The sequence below is a fragment of the Ursus maritimus genome, unplaced genomic scaffold (assembly GCF_017311325.1).
Source record: "Ursus maritimus isolate PB19 unplaced genomic scaffold, ASM1731132v1 scaffold_5, whole genome shotgun sequence".
NCBI lineage: Eukaryota > Metazoa > Chordata > Mammalia > Carnivora > Ursidae > Ursus > Ursus maritimus.
Window position 1 is genome coordinate 56,187,135 of NW_024426663.1, and position 26,811 is coordinate 56,213,945.

The following is a 26,811-nucleotide window of genomic DNA, read 5'->3' on the forward strand; positions in this document are numbered from 1 at the left end:
CACTGAATCGTTTTGAGAGCGGTTTGCTTACAGTCCCTTAATGGATCTCTTTGTAAAGGTTTTGGGTTTTGTAAAGGGGGATCCACCCCATCTGGGATCTGCAAACCCGACTTGACTCGGCCTGACCTTGCAGGGTAGTGCTTTTCCTCCTGGCTGTACCTGCCGAGGACCCACAGATGACCCCAGAGAGGTTGTCTGCCTTCACCTCAACTTCCTTCCTTCTGTTGGTGTCCCTGTGGCTCACTCCTGCTTGAGACAAATGAGGCTCCCATGTATTTTCTAGGCTGGGAATCTGTATTATCTCAGGTAATCTTCAGATGAAACTGCAGGGTTCCAACAGCTTTGCTGAAATGTGTGTGAAGGAGAAGTGATCTGTTCCGTGTGAGCTAAATATCTTTGATCTGTGATATCTGGAGCCGTAAGGTAGATAATAAATTACATCATCATGTTTAGAGGTGAACGTAAGGTGGTTGGGTTTCAAAACAGTTTCCATGTTGTTCTGCCTCCCCATCGCCTCCTCAGAGTCTGTTTGGACAATCCGTGGAGCTGAGATGAGCACCTCTGGAAAAGCAACTCCTTGGGGAATATTTGAGCTACATTGCATCAGCCATTTTGGGGCTCTGGGACAGTGCAAGAAAAATTCAGGTGCCCATTCAAAATGGGCTGGAACCAGAGATTTTTCCAATTGGTTATGATCATGATGAAGACATTTAATCACTCAAATTATAGCAGAAATATGTATTTTTTTGCATCATTTCGTGTTAGGCTTAAAGACTTTATTGGAAGATGAATTACAGAGCAGAATAATTAATAATATACCGTATGTGTTCTGTATATATATATATATATTTTTTTTTTTGAATAGATTTCCTTTCCCATGAATATTTACCAGAACAGGGTATCTCTAAAGTGGTCAAAAACCCAGAGTTAAATTCCTTAGGACTAGTCACTGGCTGGCAGTACTTTAAAAGGATCCTTTTCTACGTCAGTAGGATATTTAACTAGTGAAATAAATGGAGGAATATGTCAGCTTCTGTATCGATCAGCTGCAGAGGATTAAGATAATGGGGGCTGTAATCTTGCTCAGGCTCTGATTCTTTCTCTAACACCACGACCACAGCACCCTCTTTCTCATCCTGCACAGACAATGATGTGTCACTTTCTTACCGTGATTTTTTATGCTGACTTTTCATGCTTTCTTGCTATGGCTTTATCCTGCCTTGAGATGTTTCATGATTTCGGACGTAAGTCAACAGGCTCAAGTTGGAGACTCTGTTTCAATTTCTAGGTTCTTCCAGATTTTAACAGTCCCTGAAGGGTTGGGTCATATTCATTTATGAAGAGGTGTAGTAAAATGGAATCAGCCTTTACTCCGCTGGTTAGAATTTGGAGGAAGACTGTTCTCAGGCCTGTCCAGCAGAGGCCTGACATTATACTGTGCAGTGGAGCCCATAAAATACTCACGTGCGTGTACACCGCCATCTTTCATTCCTTAGCCTGTATAACGCACTAATAGGAGTTACTGAATTTAATAAATGACTGTATTTAGGTATGCATCTTTCTATTGAGGTTTATGTTTGAAAAATTAACTCTTGCTGGGATCCTTGCAAGTCATTTTTAAAAGCCTCATCACTAGATGATAAAATGACTAGTTAAGAGGCCATCTCAGACGTGTACTCCTCTTTCGGCATGTTTGATGGGACACGTCCGCTATGCCTTTCCCCACAAGCTGAATTCCAGCAGGTCCCTGCTTTCTTGGGCCAGAAGGAAGATGAGACGCCAGGGCGCTTCATGTCCTGCACTGTGCGAGTATCTGGAAGGGATTCTGGGGTCTGTGCAGCAGGAACCCACCTGGGGACAGTGCAGAGTTGGGGTGGTATGGGGACAGGCCAGCATGGGAGTTGTAACTCTGAGAAAACTGGCACAGCTATCCACAGCACAGGAAGTCCTGGGTCTGTTTTAGGGCAACATACATAGGATGTAGCTCCATCAGTTTAGATAGAAAATAAGAGACATGTTGGGGTGGTAGCTTCCCTTCACCCCCACTTCTGGTCTTGGGCCCTGGAGAAGTGACTAGCCCTCGTATCGATGGAGTGTCGGTTCAGTGCCCCCAGACGGTTGTCCTTATGTGCCTTGAGCATCCTGATATGTGGGCTTCTGGTAGGAACTCATGGTCCAGAGGTGCGGCCCTAGAAGAGGCAGTCTTCTGTCTCTGGCTTTTTCCATTTGAGTGTAGGTGCACGCTCCCTGGGCATTCCCGCACACGTGGAGGGGGTGGATGGAGACAGCTCCGGCTTGCTTGGACCTGCCCTGTGTGGTGTGGCAGGGAACGGTGTGGCAGGGTGCTCTTTGTGCCCGGACATCTCAGCCTCCGTTTGGCTGTAGCTGCACCCCCTCTCTGGGACCATCCCCCAGGGGGGCTCTGGTTCTAGCGTGCTTTCCATGTGTTTGTGATCTTGGCTTCTGATAGGGGTTTCTCTTAGCTCTAGCCAAAGAGCTGCACTCGAGATTTTTACCAGCTCCTGGCTCATTGGTTTTTGCTTAGGCTGTCCACTTTGCTAAAGCTGAGCAAAAAGCAGTCAGATGCAGGGAATCATTCTCTTCCCGGGCTTGGCCTTGCCGGGCCATGGGCTGCTTGAAGGACTCACTTTGCATAATGAGCGTTCGCTCGAGGTGCACTTTCACATCTTGGGAGCAATTAGGCAGTATTACCTTTGCAATCAGTTTAAAATATTCTAATGCGGATATCTGCTTTTATGACTGAAAGGCTTTGTATTTGAAACTGCGATTTTTTTCCCCCAAGAAATTTGTAAAAGTGGCCATTGTAGTTAACCTGGAAAAGTGAAAGGGGTCCAGAAGCATGCTTCACATGCCAGGCAGGTTACAAAGTAGGTGGAAATCATTAGGGGATATTCAGTTTTTGAGACTTGCTCAAACCTTTCTTTGACATCAAAAGGAATGTGGCATGTGAAATTAAAGTAAAGGAACTTGTCTTTGGCTCCAGCCTTTCCCTGTCAGACACACATCCTAAGCTTCCAAGGACTTCCATGTATCAGAACAGCATGTTCAAGTAGAAAATATTTCACAAGATTCCACACTGCTGTTGGACAGGAAGTTGGCCTCTGTATGCGAAGAGGGCATTGATGGACCACAGTTGGAAGGATGGGTGGTGTTTTTTTCTCCATTGGTGAGGCTGGGTTCTTCCTGGGTTAATTCTTCTCATGTCCTCAGGAACAGCAGAATGTGTGGGTAACGTGCTCGTGTCTAGGGTTGAGAGCACGTTGGCCATGCAACTGAGAAATTGGGTGCTAAATTTTTCCCACCTAGTATCCAGTCTTAAACTTACACTCATTTGACATTGGCTGTTGAGTCTCAGATCACGCAGTTCAAAAGATTAGGATTGTATTTAAAATCATAGGTGGACAGAGGGCTTGCTTTGAATCTTCTCCATGATATTTCATGGTGTGGCCCTTGGAGGCTTCCTAACCAGGTGGATGAGAAGGTCAGTTATGCCATAACATTAAAGCCAGAGCAAAGTGGGCCAATTCCTTGGAGTTAAAAATAATTAAATGCTGAATTCCCAGGATCCAGAGGAACCTGTTCATGTTTATTCATGCTCTGGAAAATGGAATCACTGCCCAAGAAGCAATGTGCTGTGATTTTACTCTAAATGCAGTTTCCTAAAATCTATTGAAGGGCTTAGGCGAACTCAACAAGGGTCTAATAAAGCCAGGTAATTGAACGACACGGAGGCCGACAAAATTCATGGGAGATCATGTCGGAGATAAACTGCAGCAGGAGGCAGCATGGACAATAATTTAAACTAATTGTGCACTTTGATGTAAATTAACTTCTCCGGAAGAGAAATTGAGGCCTTGTTGTAGACAGCTCTCTGAAATTGTCTGCAGCGCGCAGAGTACTTGTCAAAAACACATAGAGCAAATAAGATCGCTCTATGGAGGAGGAAATTAAATGAAAAAGTGCACAAGCCCTGAAATGGTGTGGGGATGATAAACATGGGTGAAGTCTCTTCACCTGGCAAGCCGGTTGCGTGCACAGAATGGGTGTGCTAGGGGACAGTGCGGGTGGCTGAGTGCTGAGCTGGGGGCGGGGCGCCGAGGGTAAAGAGAGCAGGCAGCCGTTAAGAAGGAGAGGTTAGTAAAAGTGGATAATGAATCATGGAACATTGCATCAAAAACTGGAGATGTACTGTATGGTGACTAATATAACAGAATAAAAATTATTTAAAAAAAAAGTGGAGAAGAGGTTAATGTAACCATGAATAAGTGAATGGCCTAGACCCTGGGAATCTCGGAGTAAGGAAGTGTCTAGCCTCAGAGCATAAATTGATACAACTTGCAAGAAAGACGTGGTTTTGAATTGAGCAGACTGGCCAGCCTTTGTTACTTTATTGTCACACACTCAGAACAAATGGTAGGAAGCTCAGTGCATGCCTGTGGTTAATTCCAACATTGGAAGGGCCAGTCTGTTTTTAACTTTTGTGAGTGTTGGGGAACTGGAACTGCACACCACGAGTTACATGTCTCCGCATGAAAGGAATGTTGACAGTTGAAATTATCAGCTGTTACAAACACAGAGGCTTAATCATAAGCGAGGGCAGCAAGGCATCACCTGCAGTATAATTGATACCAAATCCACTTTGCACTTAGAAGGTGTCTTGGTTTTTCTGTCAAGCCAAGAAGAGCAGCTTTGTTTCCATATTAGGCTGAAATGTTTTTACTATTCCTGGTGTTTAATCCATACAGTTTGAAAAGACAAGAATTTAAAAAGTAAATTGACATTTTTGATTTCACATGAATGTCTGTTTAGGGAAAGATTTCTAAGCCATGTGTGTTTTCCTTTGTGTTTTGGGAGGTGGGGAGAAAGGTAGGTTTTTATGCAGTGATGTGAGATGCTTTCTGAAATCTGACCTTCGTTTTCTATTTTTTTTCCTTATATAGGATGATTATTTCAGAAACTGGAATCCCAACAAGCCCTTTGACCAAGGTAAAGGATGCATTATTTCTTGTTGCATATTCCATGGGAAATGCACTCTCATTTTTCCTTCCTCGCACGCTGAGTTACTGTTCCTAAAAAGGCCAGAGAGCTGTCTTATTTGACTGATTTGGGGGCCTGACATGACTATGGTGATGGAAGTTATTTAGTCAATTTGGTTATTTGTCTGAGATCGCCTAAGACAGATTCTTAAAAATGTATTGGATTGCCTACAATCATTGGATGTTTTTGGTTTTGGGATTTTTTAAACACCACCATTACAAGAGAGGAAAATGCTTATCACAGTAACCTGGTAAGTTGTTGGGTGGAATCTAGTGATTTCTTTCGTGGAACAGACTGCCTGGAAATGCTTTGCAATTGACATGAGCTATAAAAATGAAACTTTCTTTCTAGAAACAGGTTAGTCCCAGGAGACTTTCAAGAGCACTAGTATTTCATTTGTTAAATAACTTCTTCATGGTTCCCAATAGAAACTTGCTTCTGAGGCTGCTCACTGACCACTTGGGTGTAAGCTTGGTCCTCAGAGGGCTCTTTGCACTCCCACAAGCAAGCATAAAGCCCATCTCCTGATGGCCACTGTAAATCACTACCAGTGTGCTCCTGTGAGTTATTTAAGACACACCGAGGACCTACTGTGAATCACGTCCCTGTTCCTATTGTTCCATGTGTGGTAGCTGTTGCCACAGAACTGGCTGCTGAAAATGATGCTAGATTGCACTTGAAGCATGTATATGCAATTAATACCAAAACCTGGAGGAGCAGGGTTACCGACCACGTGTCAAAGGTTCCCACTTCTGCGGCTTGAGTGTTTGATGTGATCCTGATGGTTGCCGTGACAAAAAAAGAAATCAAGGAAGGCATTGACATGTAACATGGTAGAAGGTGCCTCCTTCTCCTCTCTCCTTTGTCACTTGAATGGGTCCCTATGTCCCGGGACTCTGGGTTTTGTTTTATTTATTTATTTTATAAACAACATTGGTGTTAAAATTTCTTTAACATGTGCATTTTATCCCGTGCCTCTAAGTAGGGCAACATTGTATTCATTCATAATGCATTCATTCATTCTCAAAGTTGAATACCCACAGTGCGCACAAGCACCAAGCCAGGTTCTGGGAATAAAACAAAAGAGCTGTGGTGCCAGCCTTTGGGGCGGGGGGGCTCAAAGTAGAGCTTGGGCAGGTAAACCGGTCCGCAGTTTCCGTGGGATGTGCTCAGGGCAGGTGTTGAATCTGTAGCTGGGGAGTTTACCGTGTGTTGCCTGCGTCTGGGGAGCGGGTGCCCGGAAAGGCTTTCCTTTGGAGATCAGTCCGGACTTACCCGTATCTTAGCAGCCTCCAAGAGCCTCTCTCCTTTGCCACTTTACCAATGACTGAGTTGTCATAATAAGCCACATGAAAGCATACGAAGATATTTACAATTTAACTTAAAAATTTGCCATTGAAGTTGGTCAAAGTTTCTAAACATTCCTTTTGAAAGGATAGACCTTCCTTTCAGAAGAACACTCAGACACAGAGCAACACATTCTCTGTGCCTGACAGACGCGCCCTTCCGTCAACATTCCTACCAGGATCTTGCTTACGGAGGTGTCTCCACTGACGGTGGCAGTGGACTGATTGTTTCCAGCCCTGAACCACAAATGGGTTCTTGGCCTTTGAGGATCCCTTGTTGTCTAAATAACTGCCGGATTGACTCTGCCCCAAGACTTGCAAACAAAAACTAAAACTTCACCAGGGGAAGACATTTTCAGTTTTACTAGTAAACATTGGAAAAGATAATACTGGAAGGTGGGCGTCATTTGCCACTCGGGGATGTATATGATCACTTGCCTTGATTTGGGGGCAAACACAGAAACTTTGAGCATCCAAAAGAGCGTGGTATTTAAATCTGCTGCACCAGAAAGTCCAAAGAAGGATTTTTGTCTCCTAGGAATGATGGCGAGCATATCCGGCAGTTTCCCACCCCTGCTCCCTCTTTTTCTAGCTCTGCAGGCATGAAAAGTGGATCTGCTGAGATAAATCTCCCTTCGATAAAACCTCATGACCTGATGGGGTGTAACTGAGGACCTAGCCAAGGAGCCCCACTTTGTAGCTCAGGTATAGCGGCTGTTGGCTATTTATATACAGAGCCACGGGCAGAGCGGGCAGAGCTGAGAATAGCCTTCACTTAAAATATCAGCCCCAGCAGATGTCATCAATTACATGGTGCGCCGCTCAATAAAAATGGGAGGTTACTATATCAGTGCTGACACCACTTGGTGAAATATGAACCATAGGCATGGAAGATGTAGAGCTTTTCATCTTCCAGAGAATAGGAGAATTGCTGAACTCCAGTGAAAGTTGTCAGCTGCAGAGAGAAGTCATTTCCCCTCCTAAGTGGAAAAAGAATCAAACATGGTACGAGTGGTTTTGTGGTTGGGGGAAAACTTGGAGTTGGTAGAAATTGAATTTGTTGAAAAGCATCGCAGGGTTTCACGTGACAATGACGCACTGCTTGGGGGTGGACAGGGCTTCCTGATGGCGGTGGGGGCGAGGTGGGCTTAAAATGCAGGGGAGAAGAGGGCAAGGAAGGCGGGCATTGAGGGATTCTGGTGGAGTGTAGCTGGAAAGGTGGGTTTGACTGAACTTTGTCTTCTTGGCTGTGGGGAACCGGAGAAAGGTTTTCAGCGGAGGAATGACGTGGTGAAGGCAGTATTTGTGAGGACTTAGTTGGGTGACTCAGTAGCTGTGGTGGGGAGCCCAAGGCATAGCTGCTAAATGATGTCCCTCTTATAGGACTCCCGCATGGCTTGTCCACTGCCCCTTTCATGGCCTTGGAGCTTTGGGCTTTGGCTGTCGTAGGCAGGTGGACTTCGCATTCAGCCCTGGAGCTTGATCTCTGAAATGCCCATGTAGCTCCCTCTTCTCTTAGGTGTCGGTGGGCATTGTCAGGACACTCATAGTATTTAAGAAGGAGTTGCTCAGCTGTAATTGTATTCTCTGCTTCAGGATATTTACCGAGCTTGGAACAACAGGGCTTCATAGAGCGCACTTATCATGTAATTGACTCGCAGGCAGTTAGAAGAAAAGTACCTCACTTGGTGGTCTCCTTCCAAGAGACTGAAAACGTCTTTTACTTGTTATCTTAAAGCGAATCATTAATGTTTCTGTCAGTGGAGGATAATAGCTATCAACTTCAGGCATTTCTAAGAATTCTTTGTGAGATTTGGGTAAAGTAGTATATTCCTTTTTTTCTGTGTGTGATAATGACTTAACGCCAGATGATCTCACAGAAGGGACAGAGAAGAGTTCAGAATTGAAGGGAACGATTACTCACTCAGGTGAGACATTGCCATTGTGAAGTCCACAAAGCCAGACGCCCTGCGGGGCGCGTTGGGCAGGCTGCCCAGTTGGAGAGGGCACGGGCTCTTGCGAACAGTTCTTGTCTTGCGTGGGCAGGAGCGGAGGCCCTGGGGTGGACCTCTGCAGGAGGCTGGCTGAGGCTATAGGGCTCGGGCATGATCCCAGAGTTTTGGGTGACCTCCGTCACTCTGCCCTGTGAGCGTATTCCATCACCTGGCCTCTGGCAAACCTGGGAGCACATAGTGGGTACGGAGCAGGTATGAGGTTTATGTTTCTGGAAGTGGTGTCTGGTCCAGCAAAGCACTTTTCCAAGAAAACAGTTCCTGGTCCAGTAAGTTTGGGACCCACATAAACTCTCTTCTTCTGGAGAGTCACAGGACTCATGAGCAAATGAAAAGCTCAGGAAAGTCCTTTAGTAAAGAAGCCCATTTACCTTAGCATTTTTCTCAATTTGCGTTTGATCACGTGTTTTTATTTTTTATTTTTTCACTCCACGCCTATCAGGTACCCAGAGAAAGTAGTGTGTTCTCTGGGATGCGCTCTGGTAAGTGCGGTGTGGGGACTTGGGGTTTGCAGTCAGATTCTCCACATTTGGAACTTGACTCTGCCAGCTACTAGCTGAGTGATTCTGGGCAAGTTGCTTCACTTCTCTGCTTTGAAGCCTTCCAACCTGGCAATGGCACCAGGAAAGGCGTTGGGAGGATGAAATGAGTTAATGTCTGGCATACAGTAAGTGCTGTATAAGTGCTGCTTCAGCAAGTAATTGATCTTTATCATTCTCTCTTCCTCTTGTTTACGTGCCTCTCCCTGTGGCTTCCTCCCTTTTCCACTCAGCTTTTATTTCTTTCTTCCTTTCTTCCCTTCTGGGGGCCTTCAGAATTGAGGTGCTCTGAAGCTCTCAGGGTAAATTGGAGCTGGCCTGTTTTACACCAGGCGGGGGGTGGGGGGGGTGGGCGGGTCATTGCAGCGGTGCACCCCGGATCCTCATTTTGGGGGCTGAAGAGGTTCAGGCTCTTAATATGTTCCTTCCTTCCTTCCTCCCATCCATCCATACACGGTTCTCAAGTGCTCCGTGTTTCAACCTGCTGTGCTGGGTAACAGGGACCACAGTGGGAAAGGCCTGTCTGTGGGGCACTGCCAATTATCAGTCAGTCGTAAGCCATCCATCTAAAGTCTTAAGCATAGAGAGCGTGTAAGTACTGGGAAGGGGGGCTGGGGGCTGGCAGCAAGTGCCACGGCTGGTGGGGGTGGGTCGGGCGAGGAGTGTTGGTCTGAGAAACTGGGAAGTCCATAGTATGTCAAGTGTTAATACAAGTGACACAGGTCAGTGTGAGTTGAGGTGACGTTCTCTGTTACTACTCGGCCTCACTCATTCTGTGCCTGTGGTGTGTGGATCAGGCTCCCTGTGCCGTAGCCACCAACCGTCGCTAGTTACAGCCACCGCCAGTGTGGTAAGAAAGGCGCTGCCTCAGAGGTTCTCTTTTTCCCTGGAGTGGGGTGGCTGAGGAATGTTATCCAAAGGGCTTGGAGCAGGAAGGAGGAGACAATTTCTCAAACCACAGTGTTGTGTTAATAGAAGGTGTTGCTTTTGTGTCATAGGATAGAGGATGAACAAGAAGCAAAGTGAATTCTAAAAAGTTGTTTCAAAGCTACTTGACCAGTCTTTTTTGAAAAAGAAACTTAAAGGATTCATTGCAAGGTTTTTGCTGAATAAAAGGTGTGGTTTTTTTTTTTTTTTATTGCATTGGGAGGTTGGGAAGGTAATTTTTGTATGTAACAAATACTTTACTTTTAGAATAGAGTTCTGATTAGCTGAAGAAGTCTTAACGTGATGGAACATTAACTAATTGCGGTTCTGTCCCGGAGCCATGGTCCACCCCTGAAAGAACCCACTGATTTATGTGGGTATGAAGTTCCGCTCGATGAGACAAGCCTTTTCAGGACAAATGGCTGAAGGGAGATTTATCATGGAACTTTTTGAAACAAGTGAGTTCCTTTAATGTGGAATAAATGAATGTTTTAGATGGAGTGTATAGCTGTTGGTTTTAGGGATAGTGTTTTCTCTTCTGTAGTGAGTACTGATCGTTCTTCCTGAGCAGCTTGGCTGTGACTAAATCTCCGATGATGCTGGTGATCTTCAGAGCAGAATATGAACTTGTAGAAATTGATCTCCAGATAAATATAAAGCTCGCAGAGTCAGGGGCCCTTTTCACTCATGCTGTTCACTTGAATTGAAGAAAAGAAGAAAACCCTTGCCCTTTGACTTCCCATCTATTATACCAAGATCCCAACAAGCTCAAATTCTGACCAAAGCCTTGAACTGTTTTGAAGCAGAAATTCTAAGACTCAAAAGGGGAGAGTCCTTTCCATGTTTCGGCTGTGTTTCTGGAACCGGAGCTCCATGGATTATGGTGGCATCCACGTTTTGTCCCAGTTCTGAAGGGGGCTCTAGGGAAGGCAAGATTGCTTATTTTTAAAATGATTCTTCCGAAGAGGATTTTTTTTCCCTCTAGATTAATCTGATATTTTACATGCTAGGCTTAAAAGAACTCTTCAGTCCCCTCAGCTTTCCTCTTGAATTTAACCTCACCCCAAAATAGCCTCTAATTTGCATTCATACGGCCTTGAACATTTCTCAGTGTTTAAGGATCTGTTCACCTTATCTGATTGCTGGAGCTACTGATTTTCCGAGGCGGCTGGCCTGGTTTGTGGGAAGCATCCTAATAATTTTCCCCTAATCCTCTCATGTCTGGTCTGCTTGGTTTCTCCCTCTTACCTTTGCCTTTCCGCGTGATGTCACCACTACGCTTTCCCCTAAGTGGCAGTCCCTCTCCCCGCCTGTGAGTCTGTTTCCCACCCCAGATCTTCCCGCTCTGCTCCGGCCCCATTCGCTTCTCTCTTTGCTGTCCCTTCTTCTCTTTCTTGATTATGACAATAGCATAGTTACTGTTTTCTTTTTGTTGTTTGTTTGTTTTTAATTTTTTAAGTATTGATTTTTAACTGTTCGAAGTCAATTCTGCCAGGGAAGAAACAGAACACTGTTAATTCACATCTCGGTGTGCTCCCACTTTTTACTCAGCCTATCTGCTTTGAAGTTAGATAAATTAGAAGTCACAACTTTCATCTCTGGCACCTTGGCCTGTTTGCTCATTTTAAAGAAATAAAATATCACATAGAAGATTGAAATCCAGTGGGTGCCCCTTCTTGCTTCTTTTCCCTAAAGTGCCACATTATTAATGCACTTTTCTGTCCATGTTCTTATACTTATAGGTCATATGGGCTTGTTTCCAAGCAAGATATTACATTACCTGATGGGCCCTAGAAATAAATGTTTCCTTCTCTAACCTGTTCATTTCATTGAAAGTTGTTTCTGAAGGTCTTTGGTGTGGTAGTTGCAGATCTAGTTAATGCCTTTCTAGTGTTATGTTGCATTATACTAATATGGTACCATTTATCCGCTATTCCCCCACTGGCGGACATTTATGTTGGCTCTATTTGTTTTGCTATCGGGGCTGCTTTTTCTTAGCCTTTCTATTTCTAACACACACCGACTGATTCTGCCCTGAAGGCACTTGGCCTGGAGAGCCTGGTATCCCAGGAAAGGGCTGAGTGGGTCATGATTCTGCCACTATTTAAATGTGTTAAATTCAGGCAAATCACGTGGCCTTTCTGGACTTCACTTAGCCTATTTCTGAAATAAAAAGGGGGTTCCCGAGGTCCTTTCCATCCATGATAGTTAAGCTATCATGGTTTCAGGCAGCAGAGAGTCTGTGTATGTTTTCCTCATAAAGGAAGGAAAAATGAAAAATCTGAAGCCTGATGCTCTAGTTTCAAAGGTTACAGTTTAGCCAACGAGGTATGAATATAGCTGCAATAAAACCAGCGAAATTAAACGGGCCTTTAAACCATCAGGGATGGGGAGGGAGGCTCGAAATAAAAAGCGAAAAAGGCCAAAGTGAGAGGTCCTTGGTCTTCTCATAGACTGTTGGGGGCGCTGCCAGCGAATGGAGGGAAGAGCAGGGTCTCGAGGGCTCTGGTTGCAGTCTTAGTCCCCGATTAGCTGGCCACCTCCACTGCCGTAACTTACGTAGTCTTTGTCTTCTCGTCGGGGGCTGGTGACACCTGTGTCGTGGGACATTCGTGGAGACTCAATGACATCATGTTGCAGAGAACCACGAGTTGGTGTATGGCTTGTGCCCACTAACCCTCACTTTGTTGCCAGCCGAGTGCCGTCAGCTAGGACTGTGTGGGACCCATTTCATTGTGGGGGTGCCGATGGCTCCGTCAGTGTTCTGTGCCAGCCTCCTCCTGGTTTCACTAGGAGCTCCCAGCACCCTGTGCCTCTAGAACCAAGCCGTCCTGGGTTGTGTTCCATCCTTTGCATGGAATGATAGAGAATCATGAAGGGCAGTAAAATTCCCCTTGCAATTACCGGGCTCTGCGGCTTTCTGTTACTGTGTTTAAGAGGTTCCTTCAGCATGGACAAATCCATTTTAAAGACATGTTTATTACCTTTCCCCAAACTCATAAAATGTAGTGTTAGTTTTATAAAAACGGTAAAAAAAAAAAAAAAATCCTTCCTGCTATTCCACCTGCTAGAACAACAGCCCCTGAATTAATTATATTGTATTTGTGGAGTCCTAATGAAACAGCCCTGGTTTGGGGAAATTCTCAATAGGGAAAAAATGTCAGCTGAATTTTAAAATCAATCAATAATGCTGTTTAAATTTTCCTCATTTGAGACCGTACAGTGGATTAGAGCATTTTCACAACCAGGAGGTGGTGGCTCCTGGGGGGAATGCTGCCGGCATCACCTGTGTCCCCACGGGTCCCACGCCCGACGAGACTTTTCTTCTGTCGAAGCTTTCAGTTGTGTTGCTGGAGGCCTGATGTCCATTTGGCCCTAACTGCCACGCAGGATGAGAGGCAACGTGGTATATCGGAAAGGTCCTCAGTTCTCCGTCTCAGTGATGGGGTCTGATTCCCAGCTCTTGCCTTTAGAAGCTGTGTGTGCCGAGGCAAGTGCTTAGCTTTTCGGAGGCAGTCTCCTCCTCCTCTATAAAATAGAAATTGAGATTTACTGCACCTACAATCTGTCAAACTCCTGGTGGTGAGCCCAACCCAGTCTTAATAAAAGGATCACGATAAAGGCAACAAAACTTTGGTAAAAGATGCGGGGCCACTGTTTTGTTCTGGACTCTCAGATTTGGAAGGCTCTTTGAAGCTTTTGCTACGTCTGCTTACCTGACCCAACACGCCAGCTGACTGATCAGGGAATTGTTGAGGCAAGTGCTTAACCGATGACCTGGGAGGTGCCGAGGTGGTTCCACACGGGAACTGTGAGGAGGAATGTCATGGAGGCTTTCCTCAGGGCATTTAGCGTCTGTCTAGTCCAGAGCAGGACCTGTGGGCAGTAAAATAAGCCCGAGGATGTGTTTGAGGCACCCTGGATGCTCCTGGCCAGTCAGCAGTTCTGGGTGAGGCTCAGGAAAGGGGTCCCAGGAGGCGACCCGGGAGCCCCTCAAGGATGAGCAGATACCTGGAGATAAGCCGGGGGCGGCGGGCAGCGTTTGATGGGAAGAAATGTTCCCTGAGAGCTGAGCCTTCAGTTGCTACAGAAGTGGAGTTTGATAGGATTGCTTCTTTTGGAAAACACATTTATTAAGAGAGACGAGGAAAGGGTAAGCCATTGCTTTATCAGGCTGTTTCACTCTTTACCCATTTGTCTCTCAAGATCTCTCTGGTGGGCACCTCGAAACACCCCCAGAGCAGAGACGGAGGAGAACAGTGAGGTCACCTGTGCAGGAACAGGGGGAGGACGGGGTTCGGGACGAGCCAGCACCAGCTCTGTCTCCAGGGAGTGACTGTGATGCAGCCCTCGCTCAGGCTGGTCGTGAGGGTCTGGGACCCAGTGGTGACAGAATTTCTGATTTCTCAAGGGAAGCAGGAGATAGAGAAGTTTTGACATGTGTGTGAAACCCAGTCCTTCAGTGTTTGCAAGTAAATTATTAAAAACCAAAAAAGCCTATGAGAGGGTAGGTGTGTCCTTGGGCCTCTTGTCTGTGGCTTCTCTCTGACAGGGAAGCCGGAGGCCTCATTGTCAGACCTTGTCTTTGGCCTGTGGTGCGTGTGCTCTGGAGGCTGAGGCGTCCTTGGAGTGCCCCCGACCTGGAGGCAGTGCCTCGCGGAGCTGGGGACACACTGCCTGAGTGGAAGTCATCTGTGCCCAGGCTGCCCTCGGACACTGTGAGGCCTGTAGCCGCGTGTAATGAGCAGGGGAGCCTGATGGGAACCCGAGCCCCGGGCGCAGTGCCAGGTTATTGCTGCTGTTTCTCCGTGGGCCTCCCACACCCCCTTCAGATGGATTGTTTCAATCTTGAGAAGAGGGACACACACCCCTGCTCGCATGCAAGCACACTCACACTCACACAATTCACACGACACAGGTGCCTCGGAGATTCTGAAACACAAACCACTGCCCAAAGAGCCCCAGTGAAGCCCGTGGGAATCAGGAGGGATCGAATCAGGTGCTGAGTCTCCCTGCTCCGGGGAGGGTTTGGGCAGCGCCAGGGGCCCCGGCAGCCCGGCCCAGAGGAGCTGACGGCAGGGGATGGGTGTCATGTTCAGCAGCTGGCCCTACGCTGTTCCTGCTCTTTTTTGGCCCAAAAAGAATGATAGAAAGTGATAGAGAAGGTGGACAACATGAGAGGGACTCACTGCCAACAGGAGAGGACCCCAGTAAAGTAAAAGAGGGTCCTACTGAGCCCTTGGGAGCCGGTGTGACATTCTAGCCCTGGTTTGGCCCAGGGTCAGTGCCATCCACGAGCCTTTGGTCATATTCAGCTCCAGCCCCTTCTCTGTCTGCTAACGTCAAGACTGGGAGAGAAAGACGCTTGTTTCCCCACTGCTTTCACTTCATGTCCATGAATGTTCACTTTCCTTACAGGAATTTTCTTGAAATGTCACTCAGCCGCCCTCAGATCTGTAACCAAATGCATGACAGCCTGACTTTCTTTGTCTTTTTTTTTTTCTTTTTAAAAATTATTTTCTCTGTCCCATTCTTCAAAATGTAACTTTTGGGAATATAGAAGTATCAGGTAAAAAATGAATAGATGGACAACGTTTGGACGTAAGGAAACATAAGTAGATTAAACAAAGCTGCAGCAAGGGTAACTACTGAAAACACACGTGTAGTCAATTTCTGTGCACTTCTAGAGCTGGCCCCAGAGCTTCCTAACAACGGAAGTAAGGAAGGAAACACACCCCTGTATGTGCCTGTGAGATGACAGTAAGACTGCTATTCAGGAGAGGTGGGCGGGGTTCCTGGTACTGAGGCTAGAGTTGCCTTCCTCCACCTGAGTTCTCTAACAGGGAGTTGTTGGGGTGGGTGGCGGGGGTGGGGGGAGTGTGCTCTTGACCGTGACTGACAGTAAATACCACAGCCACTTGCTACGACTGCTTCCTCCTAGGTCTCTCCGGGTACACGGATGGCTGACGGCCAAAGTGCAATTCTATAAGTTAATTCAATGATAAACCAGAATAATACAGAGTACACAGTCTTCGTAAGGCCTGGCTTGATACACGGATAAAATTGACAACATCAGGAAGAATGGATGTCCTGTGTCTTCATCAGGGAATACTCTGATTGTTTTGTTTCTGGTAACTGATTAGCATTGCAACTGAGAGTTCTGGGTTTTTCCTGGCAGGAACAAGAAGTTCAGATGATCTCTGCTGCCAATTAGCAGAAGCAAATGGATCTCTTCTTATCAGCCAAGTGGCAGGTAGAGCCAGTGTCTTTGGTCAGAGATCCAGAATCTAAGCTGGAATTTTGATGCCTGAATGTATGGTCACCTTCCTCGATGCAGAGACTGTAAATTAATTCAAACCCACAGGCAAATGGGTGGTGATGAACATCAGCTTTCTTACCTCTACCCCACTGCAAGCCCAGGCGATTACAACGGTATCCCATGGGAGCTTCATGACGTAATTCGAGCTCCACATGGTGGGAAACACTTCCCATGCAGACATACTTGTACACGTTCATCCCTGCTTCTCAGATGTGTCCAGATGCTGATATGCTTAGTAAAATTCACGTTTTATTTGAAGACATTGCCAAATTCATACTAAGTTTGGTTAGCAAGTTCTGAGCCAACAGAACTATGAGCATGATGGCTGCTCTTGGGGGGGTGGGTGAAGGGGAGGCTGCAGTTCCCACATGTTAATCCCGAGTTGTCTTCTCCATTGGTGATGCCCTGTCAGCTTAGGGGTGAACACTCAAACCAAGGCACAGATTTGTTCATTCAGAAATGGTTTCAAGTCCTTCCTGTGTAGTTTTCAAAGGAGGGGTGAGGTGACAAAGCCCTCGGTATGGGCAAGCCTCCATACAAGGCCGCATAGTGGGTGGAATTTTGAACTCCTTTGGATGTAAGAACTGTACTCAGATGTTGGTTGGGTTCTTGTAGAGAGGAAACTGAGGATCGTTTGGCACCAAAGGATAGTCCCAGAGAAAGTGGGAGTTGCAAAGTGGTAGATTTCAGCTCACTCTAAGTACAGCCTTTTCGCAGCTCAAGTAGTGTGGGGAAGGGGTATCTGCCACGAGGGATGGGTCACCATTGCTGGGATGTTCACACTTAAGACTGGGCAGCCACCCAGCTGGTTTGCTGTTGGAGGACGGGGTACTTACCATTGACATTCCTTCTGACTTTTAATTTATGTAGCTCAATGGTAAGGCAGGTCTGTTGAGAGTTGATAATTTATTTATAATAGAAATTATTCCCCATAGGATTTCTTCAAACAACTTGCCAAATTGGTACATCAAGGTAGATTCAGTTTAACAAAATGTAGTCTATGCAGCTTTACAAGAAGAAGTAAATGGGTTTGGTTGTATACAATTGAAGCCTCATTATTTGCAAATACAAGGGACTTGGGTATGAAAAATGGCAGGATTATTCCGTGTTCCTCGGAAAGGAAAGTGATCTATCCAGTCAGTTTAGATCTTTGCTTCCATCCTTCTGAAACGATCGTACGTCTATGAATGGATTCCATTGTTTTTGGCAAGAATAGCAGAGGAATTTCTGGCCTTGGTGCCATGTTTTATCTTGTTAGAGCTGCAGGCGCACGCATGAATTTCCAAATGCATGGACATTTCTTAGCGTAAGGCTCATGTAGAGAGATTGCTGTCCTCCATGGGGAAAGAAATGTTTTTTGCTCTATGTTCAGATGCTTGAGGGTAAGGGTACTGCGTGAAGGAACTGGGAAGCCATCGTCTTTCTAGAGAAGACCCTGAGGGCCAGGAGGAATCGATGAGGCTGGTCCTTAGCTGCAAGGAAGTCCTGGTCCCTCCGTGTGTCTTGTCGTCTATCTTCGAATGCTAGAGCCACGTCGACGGAGCCCCTGCCGCAGCCCCCAAAGGGCATGCTTTCACAAATTCCTGGCATCTGACAGCTTGTGTTGTTGGAGAAATCTGAAGTGCTTGCAGGATTCAATGTGGTTTTGTTAGCCTATCAAATAATGTCTCCCTTGATGTTGAGAACAGCATGCTATCTCAGACACCAAAGGAGATCCTGAAATTCTCAGATAAAGAGGGATTATTACGTATTTGGGAAGTTTGTGCTTAGTGTTTACATCTGGTCAACACTGAGCAGGTCCCTGGAAGAGAAGGGGGGGGTGGCGCTGTCTCCGTCACCAGGGGCATTCAGGCTGAAGCATCAGATCAAGGAGGTGGGGGTTCCTTGTCGCAAATGATCATGCCAGCCCTTGGGTTAATTGTGCTGCAGGATCTTTTCTGTAGAATATTCTCAGTGACTGCTATTTCCAGCACTGTTACATTTTTCTTCTTTGCTCTGTGTGTTTTCATTTTTCTTAGAACTATGATATTTAGATAGTATGGAGGGAGTTAGAATTGTAATTGAGGGTGAATTACAGTTATTTCACCTTCTAGTTGTGTGACCGTTTCTTTAAGAATTTACTGTAATATTGTAATAATTAGCAAATAGTTTGCATTGGGACCTTCCCACATTCCCACTCTCTGTGCTTAACGTATTCCTGCCCCCCCCCCACACCATGTGGCATGTCCAGCTCTTTCTTGAGGTCCCATTGTATATGTTACTTCCTCAAGGAAATCTTCTCTTATTGACCCTAGACTCAGTTGGGTCACTCTCTCCTAGTAGCCTGTACTTTGCGTCATTACACAGTTGTGATTTAATAATTTTCTAGAATTAGTTACTGTTTGATTCCACGGCCGGACCGTGATCTCTTTGGGAGCAGGCTTACATGTGTCTGTATACTTGCGTTATCTCCGGGGCCCAGTGCAGGACTGGATGCAAAGTAACTGCTGAGTGAGTAGTTGTCGGGTAGAATGATAATTACCTTTTATTGAACACCTACTGTATGCGAGTACGGTCTACTCTTCTTAAAGTGTGTACACATGCACAATCTTGTTAATACTGATACCTGGATAAAGACAACACAGTTGCTCCCATTTTAAAACTGGGGAACTGGATTCAAATCCTGAGAGTAAAATACTCAGCTTCTTTTTAACAGGTTCAGGAAATGTATACACAGTCACTTGGGAAAGTATCCCTGATGTTGGTGACAGTCATATAAAAAAGCACAACAGTGTATCTGAGAGGATTCCACTCACTAAAACAGTGTTTGTGTGTGTCCGTAGCCGAGGGGGCTTGATACCTGAACAGCGAATTGTCGCCTTTCATCTCTGAGGAATGGGCTGGGAGGAACAAGAGGAATTTTCGTTCTTACTCTGGAATATTTTATATACTTTTACTTGAAGAATTGACTGTGAGTCTCTCTTTATAAATGAAAAGTATAGGAAAGAAAAAGATTTGCCCAAGGTCTCTGAGGTGGTGTGGTGGCTGGCTGGGGATTTGAACCGCAGCCCGTCTGGCTCTGAAGCCTGGGTTCTCTTCCTGACGCCCATTATGTGTCTGCAGCAGTAGTTTCAACTGGGGAGATCCCTCCCTCTCCATGCCCATCCTGGAGACATTGGGCCATTTCTTTCCACGGTTTTGTTTTCTTCACCTGTGGTGGGGGAAGGGTGCTATGCACTAGCGGGCTGTGGGCAGGGCCGTTGCCAGCATCCTTCCCCGCGCTGGGTGCCTTCCCCAGTGCCCAGCCTGACACGTCAGCAGTGCTGGGGCCGAGCAGCTCTGCTCTCGAGGGGCAGCTGGCCCTGAGGAGACCCCGGTGAGTCTAGTGCCCCAGACAACCCCCCAGGACCATGGGCCCCGTACTGTGGGATGCCTGGCATTAGCCTCAGCCCTGGGCACAGAGCCTGCCCTGAGGTCACATCCTTTCAGTGCCCAGTGGCAACAGCGAACATTAAATCATTTATCAGCCTTATGCTTGCCTCAAGCTTTTTAAAGACAGACAGAGACAGAGAGGCTTTTCGTCAAAGAAAGGTCCCGAGGAGTTGCAGCGTGGGGAGGAACATTCTTGTGTCTAAGCGCAACCTCAGGGAAAAATGGGCGTTCTTTTAGGATGAATGGTGATGTCTGGATTTTCCCCATCAACTCCTCTGATGATTCACAAGTTTATTTAGTACCTGGAACCAGGTGTCAGGCAGGCATCCAAAGCTGATTGGGGGCATCCTTCTGGTGCCTGGATGATTCTGTCTCTGTCAGTCTACCCCGGCAGATCATTCAGTGCGGAGGGGACCCCTCGGGGAGCTACATGGATTCACAGTGAGCACCCAGGGGAGGGAGGCTGCTCTGTCAGAATCAGGGATTGGCTTTGTTACTCCGCCGACAGGGCTCTTGAGAATCATCGCATTGCCTTTCTCCCTTCACAGGGAAGAAACTGAGGCCAGAGAGGGGGAGTCATTTGCTAAAACCTAACGACTGGCCGGTCAGGACTGAACCACAGGCCCCTGGCCCCTGGTCTTGACATCAGCCCTAAGACAGCAACGGGAAGAAAAGAGTGATCATTTTCTTTTCTTTCTTTCTTTCTTTTTTTTTTTTTATTTGACAGAGAGAGACAGCCAGCGAGAGAGGGAACACAAGCAGGGGGAGTGGGAGAGGGAGAAGCAGGCTCCAGGGAAGGAGCCCGATGTGGGGCTCGATCCCGGGACTCCGGGATCACGCCCTGAGCCGAAGGCAGATGCTTAATGACTGAGCCACCCAGGCACCCCAAGAGTGATCATTTTCCTAAAGGGAGAGTGGCAAACAAACAAGAACATAGTCTCCTCGAATAGGTGAGGTTGGGTAGGATTTGGTTCAAGCAGCAGGAGGTGGGAAAGCCGACGAGGGGGTGAGGGTCTTACTGTTACAGTGACTCAGTTTCTCCATGTGTGGCCCTCAGACCAGCAGGCTGGCATCACTTGAGAACTTGTTAGAAATGCGAATTACCCAGCTTCTCCTCAGACCTGTGGAATGTGGCAGTCTTTGGTTTTGGGACCCAGCAATCAGGGTGATTCTGATGCGTGCTCTAGTTTGAGAGCTGCTGTGGAAAAGGATGGAAGATAGACTTCTCTTTCTGGGGCCCCCATTCCCATAGCCGGGTCCTTGGCTATGTCACGTGACTTCCGCGGGCCTCAGCTTCCTTGTAGAATGGGGATGGTGCTACCTACCCTGCGGAGTTGTTGGAAGAATCAGCAGAGAGTGCAGGCGAATGTGATTTGCACAGCACTACCCGGGTAATCGCTCTTGGGCCGTGCCTTTGCCCCCGTTCGCCTGGACTGGTAAACGCCGCTGTCGCTGTTTCTCATCATGTGCTTTGGAAGCCGCTTTGGTTCTTCTTTGCCTGTAGAATAATACCGCCTGGTCCTCTATGTCGAGGACATTCCATGTGTCTTCCCGTGGAGCTCTCTGGAGAGTCAGCCTCCCACACCTATGGGTGTGCACACAGACTGCTCCAGAGAAAACAGGGAGGATACGGCTAAGGGAGCGGCCGGGGGGGCCACACTGTAATACTGACCCACGGTCTCTGAAGGACCCATACGGAAGACCTGCAAAGACTGGTTCTGGGAGGGGGGATCATCATTCCAAGGGGAGGTGACCACAGCCTCTGTAGGACCAGAGCATGGACACTTAGCCCTGAAGGTAACGGTCCTCACGTTTATAGCCCAAAGTATTCGGTAACCAACATGTGACAGGCTCTGCCTTCTTTCTTCTGATCTCTGACACCATCAGTGGAAAGATACCTTAGTTTTGGTACCACAAAAAAAAAAAAAAAAAAAAAAAAAGAAAAAATAGCTGATATACCACTGGTTATAAAAAAAAAAAAAAAAGAAAATTCTGACTTTAATTTGAAACGGGAAAAACAATATTTAAAAAAGTGCCGAACATTTTTCACGCATTATTACGTTCAGTCTTCACAACTGCCCTGTGAAATTGGGGCTATTACTGGTCTTATTTTTAAGTTTATTTTTTTTAAGTTTATTTTAAACTTATTTTTAAGTTTTAACTTATTTTAAGTTATTTTAACTGAGGCTCAGTTAAGTCAGTTGTATCGGGCAGAGGCCAGCAGCCTTTTTCCATAAAGGGGCGGATAGTAAATACTCTAGGCTTTGGGCTCCATATGAGCTCTTCTGCAACAACTCTACTTTGCTTATCGAGTGTAAGCATCCAAAGACAATATGCAAATGAATGGGCCTGTGTTCCAATAAGACTTTATTTATGGACACTAACTGTTGATGTCATAAGAATTTCACGTGTCATAAAATATTACTTATTTTAATTTTCAACCATTTGAGTATGTACAAGTTATTCTTAACTGGGGGGCCACACAAAAACTGGTGGCGTGCCACATTGGCCCTGCATTTGGCCCCTGGGCCCTAGGTTTCTGTTCCTGGTTTAGAGTCTCATAGAGTTCAAATCCAACTGAAATCCAGGTCCAAATCCAGATGGGTCTCTACAACCAGGTTTAAATCTCCATTATACTATGGATAACGAGAGGTAGCTGTCAACTTTTTTTGTGTGTGTCAAAAAAAACCAAAAAACTTAAAAAACCTGTACTAAAAGTTCTATTTGCCTTAATCATGAAGTTTGTCAAGTTTTTCAAGGAAAGTCTAATTTTAATTTCCTCTGAACTTGTGTCTTTGTAGCTCAGTGTTAATTATAATTTGGGGAGGCATTTTGGCTTTTGAACTGACAGCCTGAAAATGTGAAGTTTCTTTTTAAGTGAAACAAACAGGCGCATGGTGTAAAAAATTCAGTTCAAAAGTATATAAAATAAAAAGTAAAGTGCGTTAACTCCCTTGCTCCCTTTTATTTCGTAGTTATTTCTCCCATAGGCAGCCACCTTGAGCAGCTTCTCGGGCCACACTCGTCGAAGTTGTCTCTAGCACTCTAGCAGTGTGTGTGCACATTGACTTTGGGCTGTATCCCTCTGCTTTCGCGTCAGCTCTTAGAAAGCTCTCCGTTGTCATTGCAGCCATCAATCCAGTATTCCTAGTGGATGCATAGTATTCTGTGATAGTACTCCTAAAGCACTGCTCGGTGTTTAGCCACGTTTCCGTTCTTGGATTTGAGTTATTTCCAGTTTTTGTTTCTAATTGTTCCCCAGTGGGGTTCATTGACTATTGCTGCAAGTAACTCTGTCATGCTTTTATAAATATTTCTGTAGGATAAGTTCCTGAAAGCAGCTACCGCATCAAAGGAGATGTACTTTTTTGATGCATTAATGTTTTCCTTACATGAAATTTCAAACAGGTTATATGGCCAAGCCAACAATGTCTACAAAGGGCAGCATTGCTGGGTGGAAGGGGGGGAATTGACTCCTGTAATGCTTGTGCTCGCCCATTGTTCTTTGGTTGGTGAGGAAATAGGTCGAGTTTCATCTTGACGAGTTGGTAGAGAATTAGTTGGTAGAGAATGGTGACAGAGAGGTTGTGGGCTCTGGATCTCAACATGATCTTTGACTTTGATGTAAAGAAGAGTCACCTTTTCTTGAAGAACCCACGAAATGTGCTGTGGGCCTGCCTGGCCAGGATTCTCTGATTGGGAGGCAACAGTGGTGGGCAGAAACTATCGCCAATCTCTATAAATTTTTCTCACAGCCCAAGGAGTGATTGTTAATAGTGTATAGACATCACTTGACACCTACTGGTTCTGAGTACTGACTCTTTTCCAGCTTCTGTACTAAGCCCTTTACAGGAACTCTCTCCTCAAGTGTGTATGATCACATTCGAAGGCTGGAAATGGGTTCAGAGAGGTCCAGAGTCACAGAGCAAGTTAGAGGTACAGCCAGACGTTGAACCCAACTTTGACTCCGAAATTCCCATTCTTGGACCACCAAGCATACTGTTTCCTCATATTAGTAGCCTTAAATTTTTGTAAGTATCCTATATTTCACAATAGAGATGGGTTAATCAGTAGTTATCAGTGAGCCCATAGAAGTAGATGTTACTTCTACTTCCTGCTTCACAGATGATTATGGAAACAGGCTTTTCTTCTAGACTGTGAGTTCCAAGGACAGGATGGTATGTCACTTAGACCTGTGAACCTAGCACAGAGGGTGCTCGGCAGGTGTTGACTAACTGACTGAAGGAAGTAGACAACTACAGGTAAAACACTTAGAGAATAATTTAAGACTTCGTTCTGTTATTATTAGGAGCTAAGTAGTAGGATATACAGGTAAAGATGCTGTAGGATGTAAAGGGTGACAAGGGCTCAGAAAACGTATACTTCTCTGTATTTTCTTCCCTAGAAATGAAACCCAAAGAATAAATTTTAGTATATTTAAGCTTAGCTCTGTAGCCAATTCTTGGCCTCCAAGTCATGTGTGGGAAAATAGATAAGAGTTAACACAAGGCCTTTTTTTCTAAGAAAGAAACATTCTTTCTTTTTTTTTTTTTAAGTTCCTTGTAAACTTATATGATGTTGCTGTAATGTACGTGTAGTTGGGGTCAAGAGAGATGTATCTATTAGGTTTTCTGTGCCCTGGATTGTTACTGAGAAGCAAGCAGAAGGAAAATTGGTAGGGAAATAAAATATCTGCATTCATTCTATAACCATAGGATGATGCGGGTCCTAGCCAGGGCAGAACCCAGATTTCTACGTGGCTCGTAGCACCTGAACCCAGGGCAAGTCTAGCCCAGATGAGGGTGCCACTGGGCTGCACAGGGAGTGCGGGGGGCATCCAGGGCCTGCTCCCAGCCTCAGTATGAGAACCGAGCTGGCTACGTGCCAGGTGTTGGGCCAGGCACCCCCTCCTCCATCTGTCTTGCCTTCACTGCTCCCTGCCCCACCCTCTCCAGTGTGCCGCCTGGCCTCCGATCACGGCCTTGTTCTTAGCCTGGGGCGTGCTCAGCCACCACCTGCTGTGGTCCCCTTTCCCTCCATGGTCTCTTCTTTGACCTGGCTCATGCCTCTTCATCCTTCTGACTGTCCTTCCTTATTATTCTTCTTATTTAGAATTCTCTTTTCTTATCACAGATTCCATTCTTGAAGAATATCTCAGGTCGTTAAAGCTCCTTACGAGACATTTTTTAACCAAGGCAGCTGTGCAAGAATTCATGCTTCAGAGAATTTGTGATTGGACCATGTGACTACAGCTCCCCCAAGCTGGTTCGTGTCCACATGATTTCGATTCCTAGCCACCCGGGTGCCTTTGCAAAAAGCACGAGCCCTTTGTGCCTGGACACCTGCACGCAGAACTGGGACTTTTTCACTCCCACCAGTTCTTGATGCTTATTGCCCTCAGTTTTGCTTTTATTTTTAAGGAGCGGAATTGAATGTGTAATTAATTCCCTCCTCTGCTTATGTCCTTAACTATTGATTAGAACCAACAATTGGTATAATGATCATTTGGAGTATAATTATTTCTTATAAATGTTATATGAGTCCTGGAAATGGCCTTATAAAACTCCAGAAAGTAATGGCAGGGTATACTTATGTCCATGTGTTTTTTTCCATTTCTGAAACCAATTATTTTTCTAAAATTGCTTTTCAGATTGGCTATTAAGTTGAAAAGATCATTGATTTTTTTTTATACTAGCATCAAGGAGAATCCTAATGAAACATGATGTGTTTACAATTAATTATGTTAGCTCTCACCTGGCTGCTTAATGCCAAGAGTGTTTATTTTCGGATTTGAGTGGGACAGGTGGTCATGTTCACTAATACCTCCTCAACCTTTGCTGGGGCGGGGGAGAGAGAATGATGGTCATTTTCATTGGAATTCTTAGAGGATTATTTTGTATTACTCACTTTTACCCATTTTGGCAAGTTGTTTTCTCTTATTAGATGCAGATAAACTTTGTCCTGGATGTTGCTAAGTTGTAAAATTCATCTTTAAGACATAATTTGGCTCAGATCTTGGTTTGAAAGAATCGGACTTCCCTGCCCCTTTGGGATTTGACTTCAGTTCCCGTGTGGGAGGGCAGCAGGCCAAGGTGACAGGTGCTGGCATGGCGGAGCATCTGGGGAGGCCAGGCCTGCCCAGGTGCCAGTGCTTGCCCGGAGCCTTGCCCAATGGACTCATTTGCCCTCGTAAATGTAGGTCCTACAGTCCTGATTTCTTTTTTCATGTGTGTGCACTCTCCATTGAGAATGGAGCAAAACCCTGCTGACCACCATTACATGGGATTCTGTCTTCCGGCAGGACATTCCTAAATGGAGAACCAGAGACTTGATGTTCTTGCAATTTAATTTAATTTTATTTTCTTAAGATTTTATTTATTTATTTATTTGCGAGAGAGAATGAGAGAGAAAGAGCATAAGCAGGGGGAGCAACAGAGGGAGAGGGAGAAGCAGGCTCCCCACTGAGCAAGGAGCCTGATACAGGACTCATCCCAGGACCCTGGGATCATGCCCTGAGCTGAAGGCAGATGCTTCACCGACTGAGCCACCCAGGCTCCCCTGTTCTTGTGATTTTAAACTTGACATTGCCCACCCCATATTTTAGGTGTTTTTCCATTTTGGCGCTATGGCCTTGGGAAGATGCCTGGAAATGAGCTCTAATTCAGGCGGATTCCTTTTCAACTCCTAATTTTTTTTTTTTTGTCCTTTTCCCAAATTCTCAGTGTGTCTCTCTTGCTAACGTCCTTTGTTTTGTAAATCCCATAGTGGCAGCTACAGGCTCGTAATTCCCTGAAGGACATGTGTTTGGCAGTGCGGTCTCTCCTAGCTCCAGCCTAAATTTGAATTTTGTGCCCCTTGAACTCCGGGGGCTCTTTTTCAGCGGGTCCCTGTGCCACCAGCAGCCCCTCTACATGCCTCGCTTTGTGCTTTTGTGTACCTGTATCGAAGGCAATATAGCGTCTTTATAGCCAAGGTGTTATTTTTATGTGCCTTACTTTATTACACATGAAATGAAGCCATCTCTGACACTTTTTATACTCACTGAATTTTTATTGGAGTTCTATCTTTCATCAATAATAGCATAAGCTGTGACAGCCTCCCCCAGAATATTTACTGAGGTGGTTGCCGCTCTTTGGAAAGAGTGCTGTTGCCCCCTTATTAGAAATGGCTTCATCCTCGTTGCTTTTTTTTTTTTTTTT

The 26,811-nt window shown here is 45.8% G+C and overlaps 1 protein-coding gene across 1 annotated transcript in view; it reads left to right on the forward strand.

Annotated features, from left to right (window-relative positions):
- The first annotated feature begins 2,088 nt into the window (after positions 1-2,088).
- The window catches only part of SPOCK1 (SPARC (osteonectin), cwcv and kazal like domains proteoglycan 1), a 266,304-nt gene continuing 241,581 nt past the window's right edge, over positions 2,089-26,811 (forward strand). Inside the window, exons 1-2 of the mRNA XM_040622703.1 lie at positions 2,089-2,160; positions 4,962-5,007. Of these exons, the coding sequence (XP_040478637.1) occupies positions 2,089-2,160; positions 4,962-5,007 (118 nt within the window). The remainder of the gene's footprint in view (positions 2,161-4,961; positions 5,008-26,811) is intronic.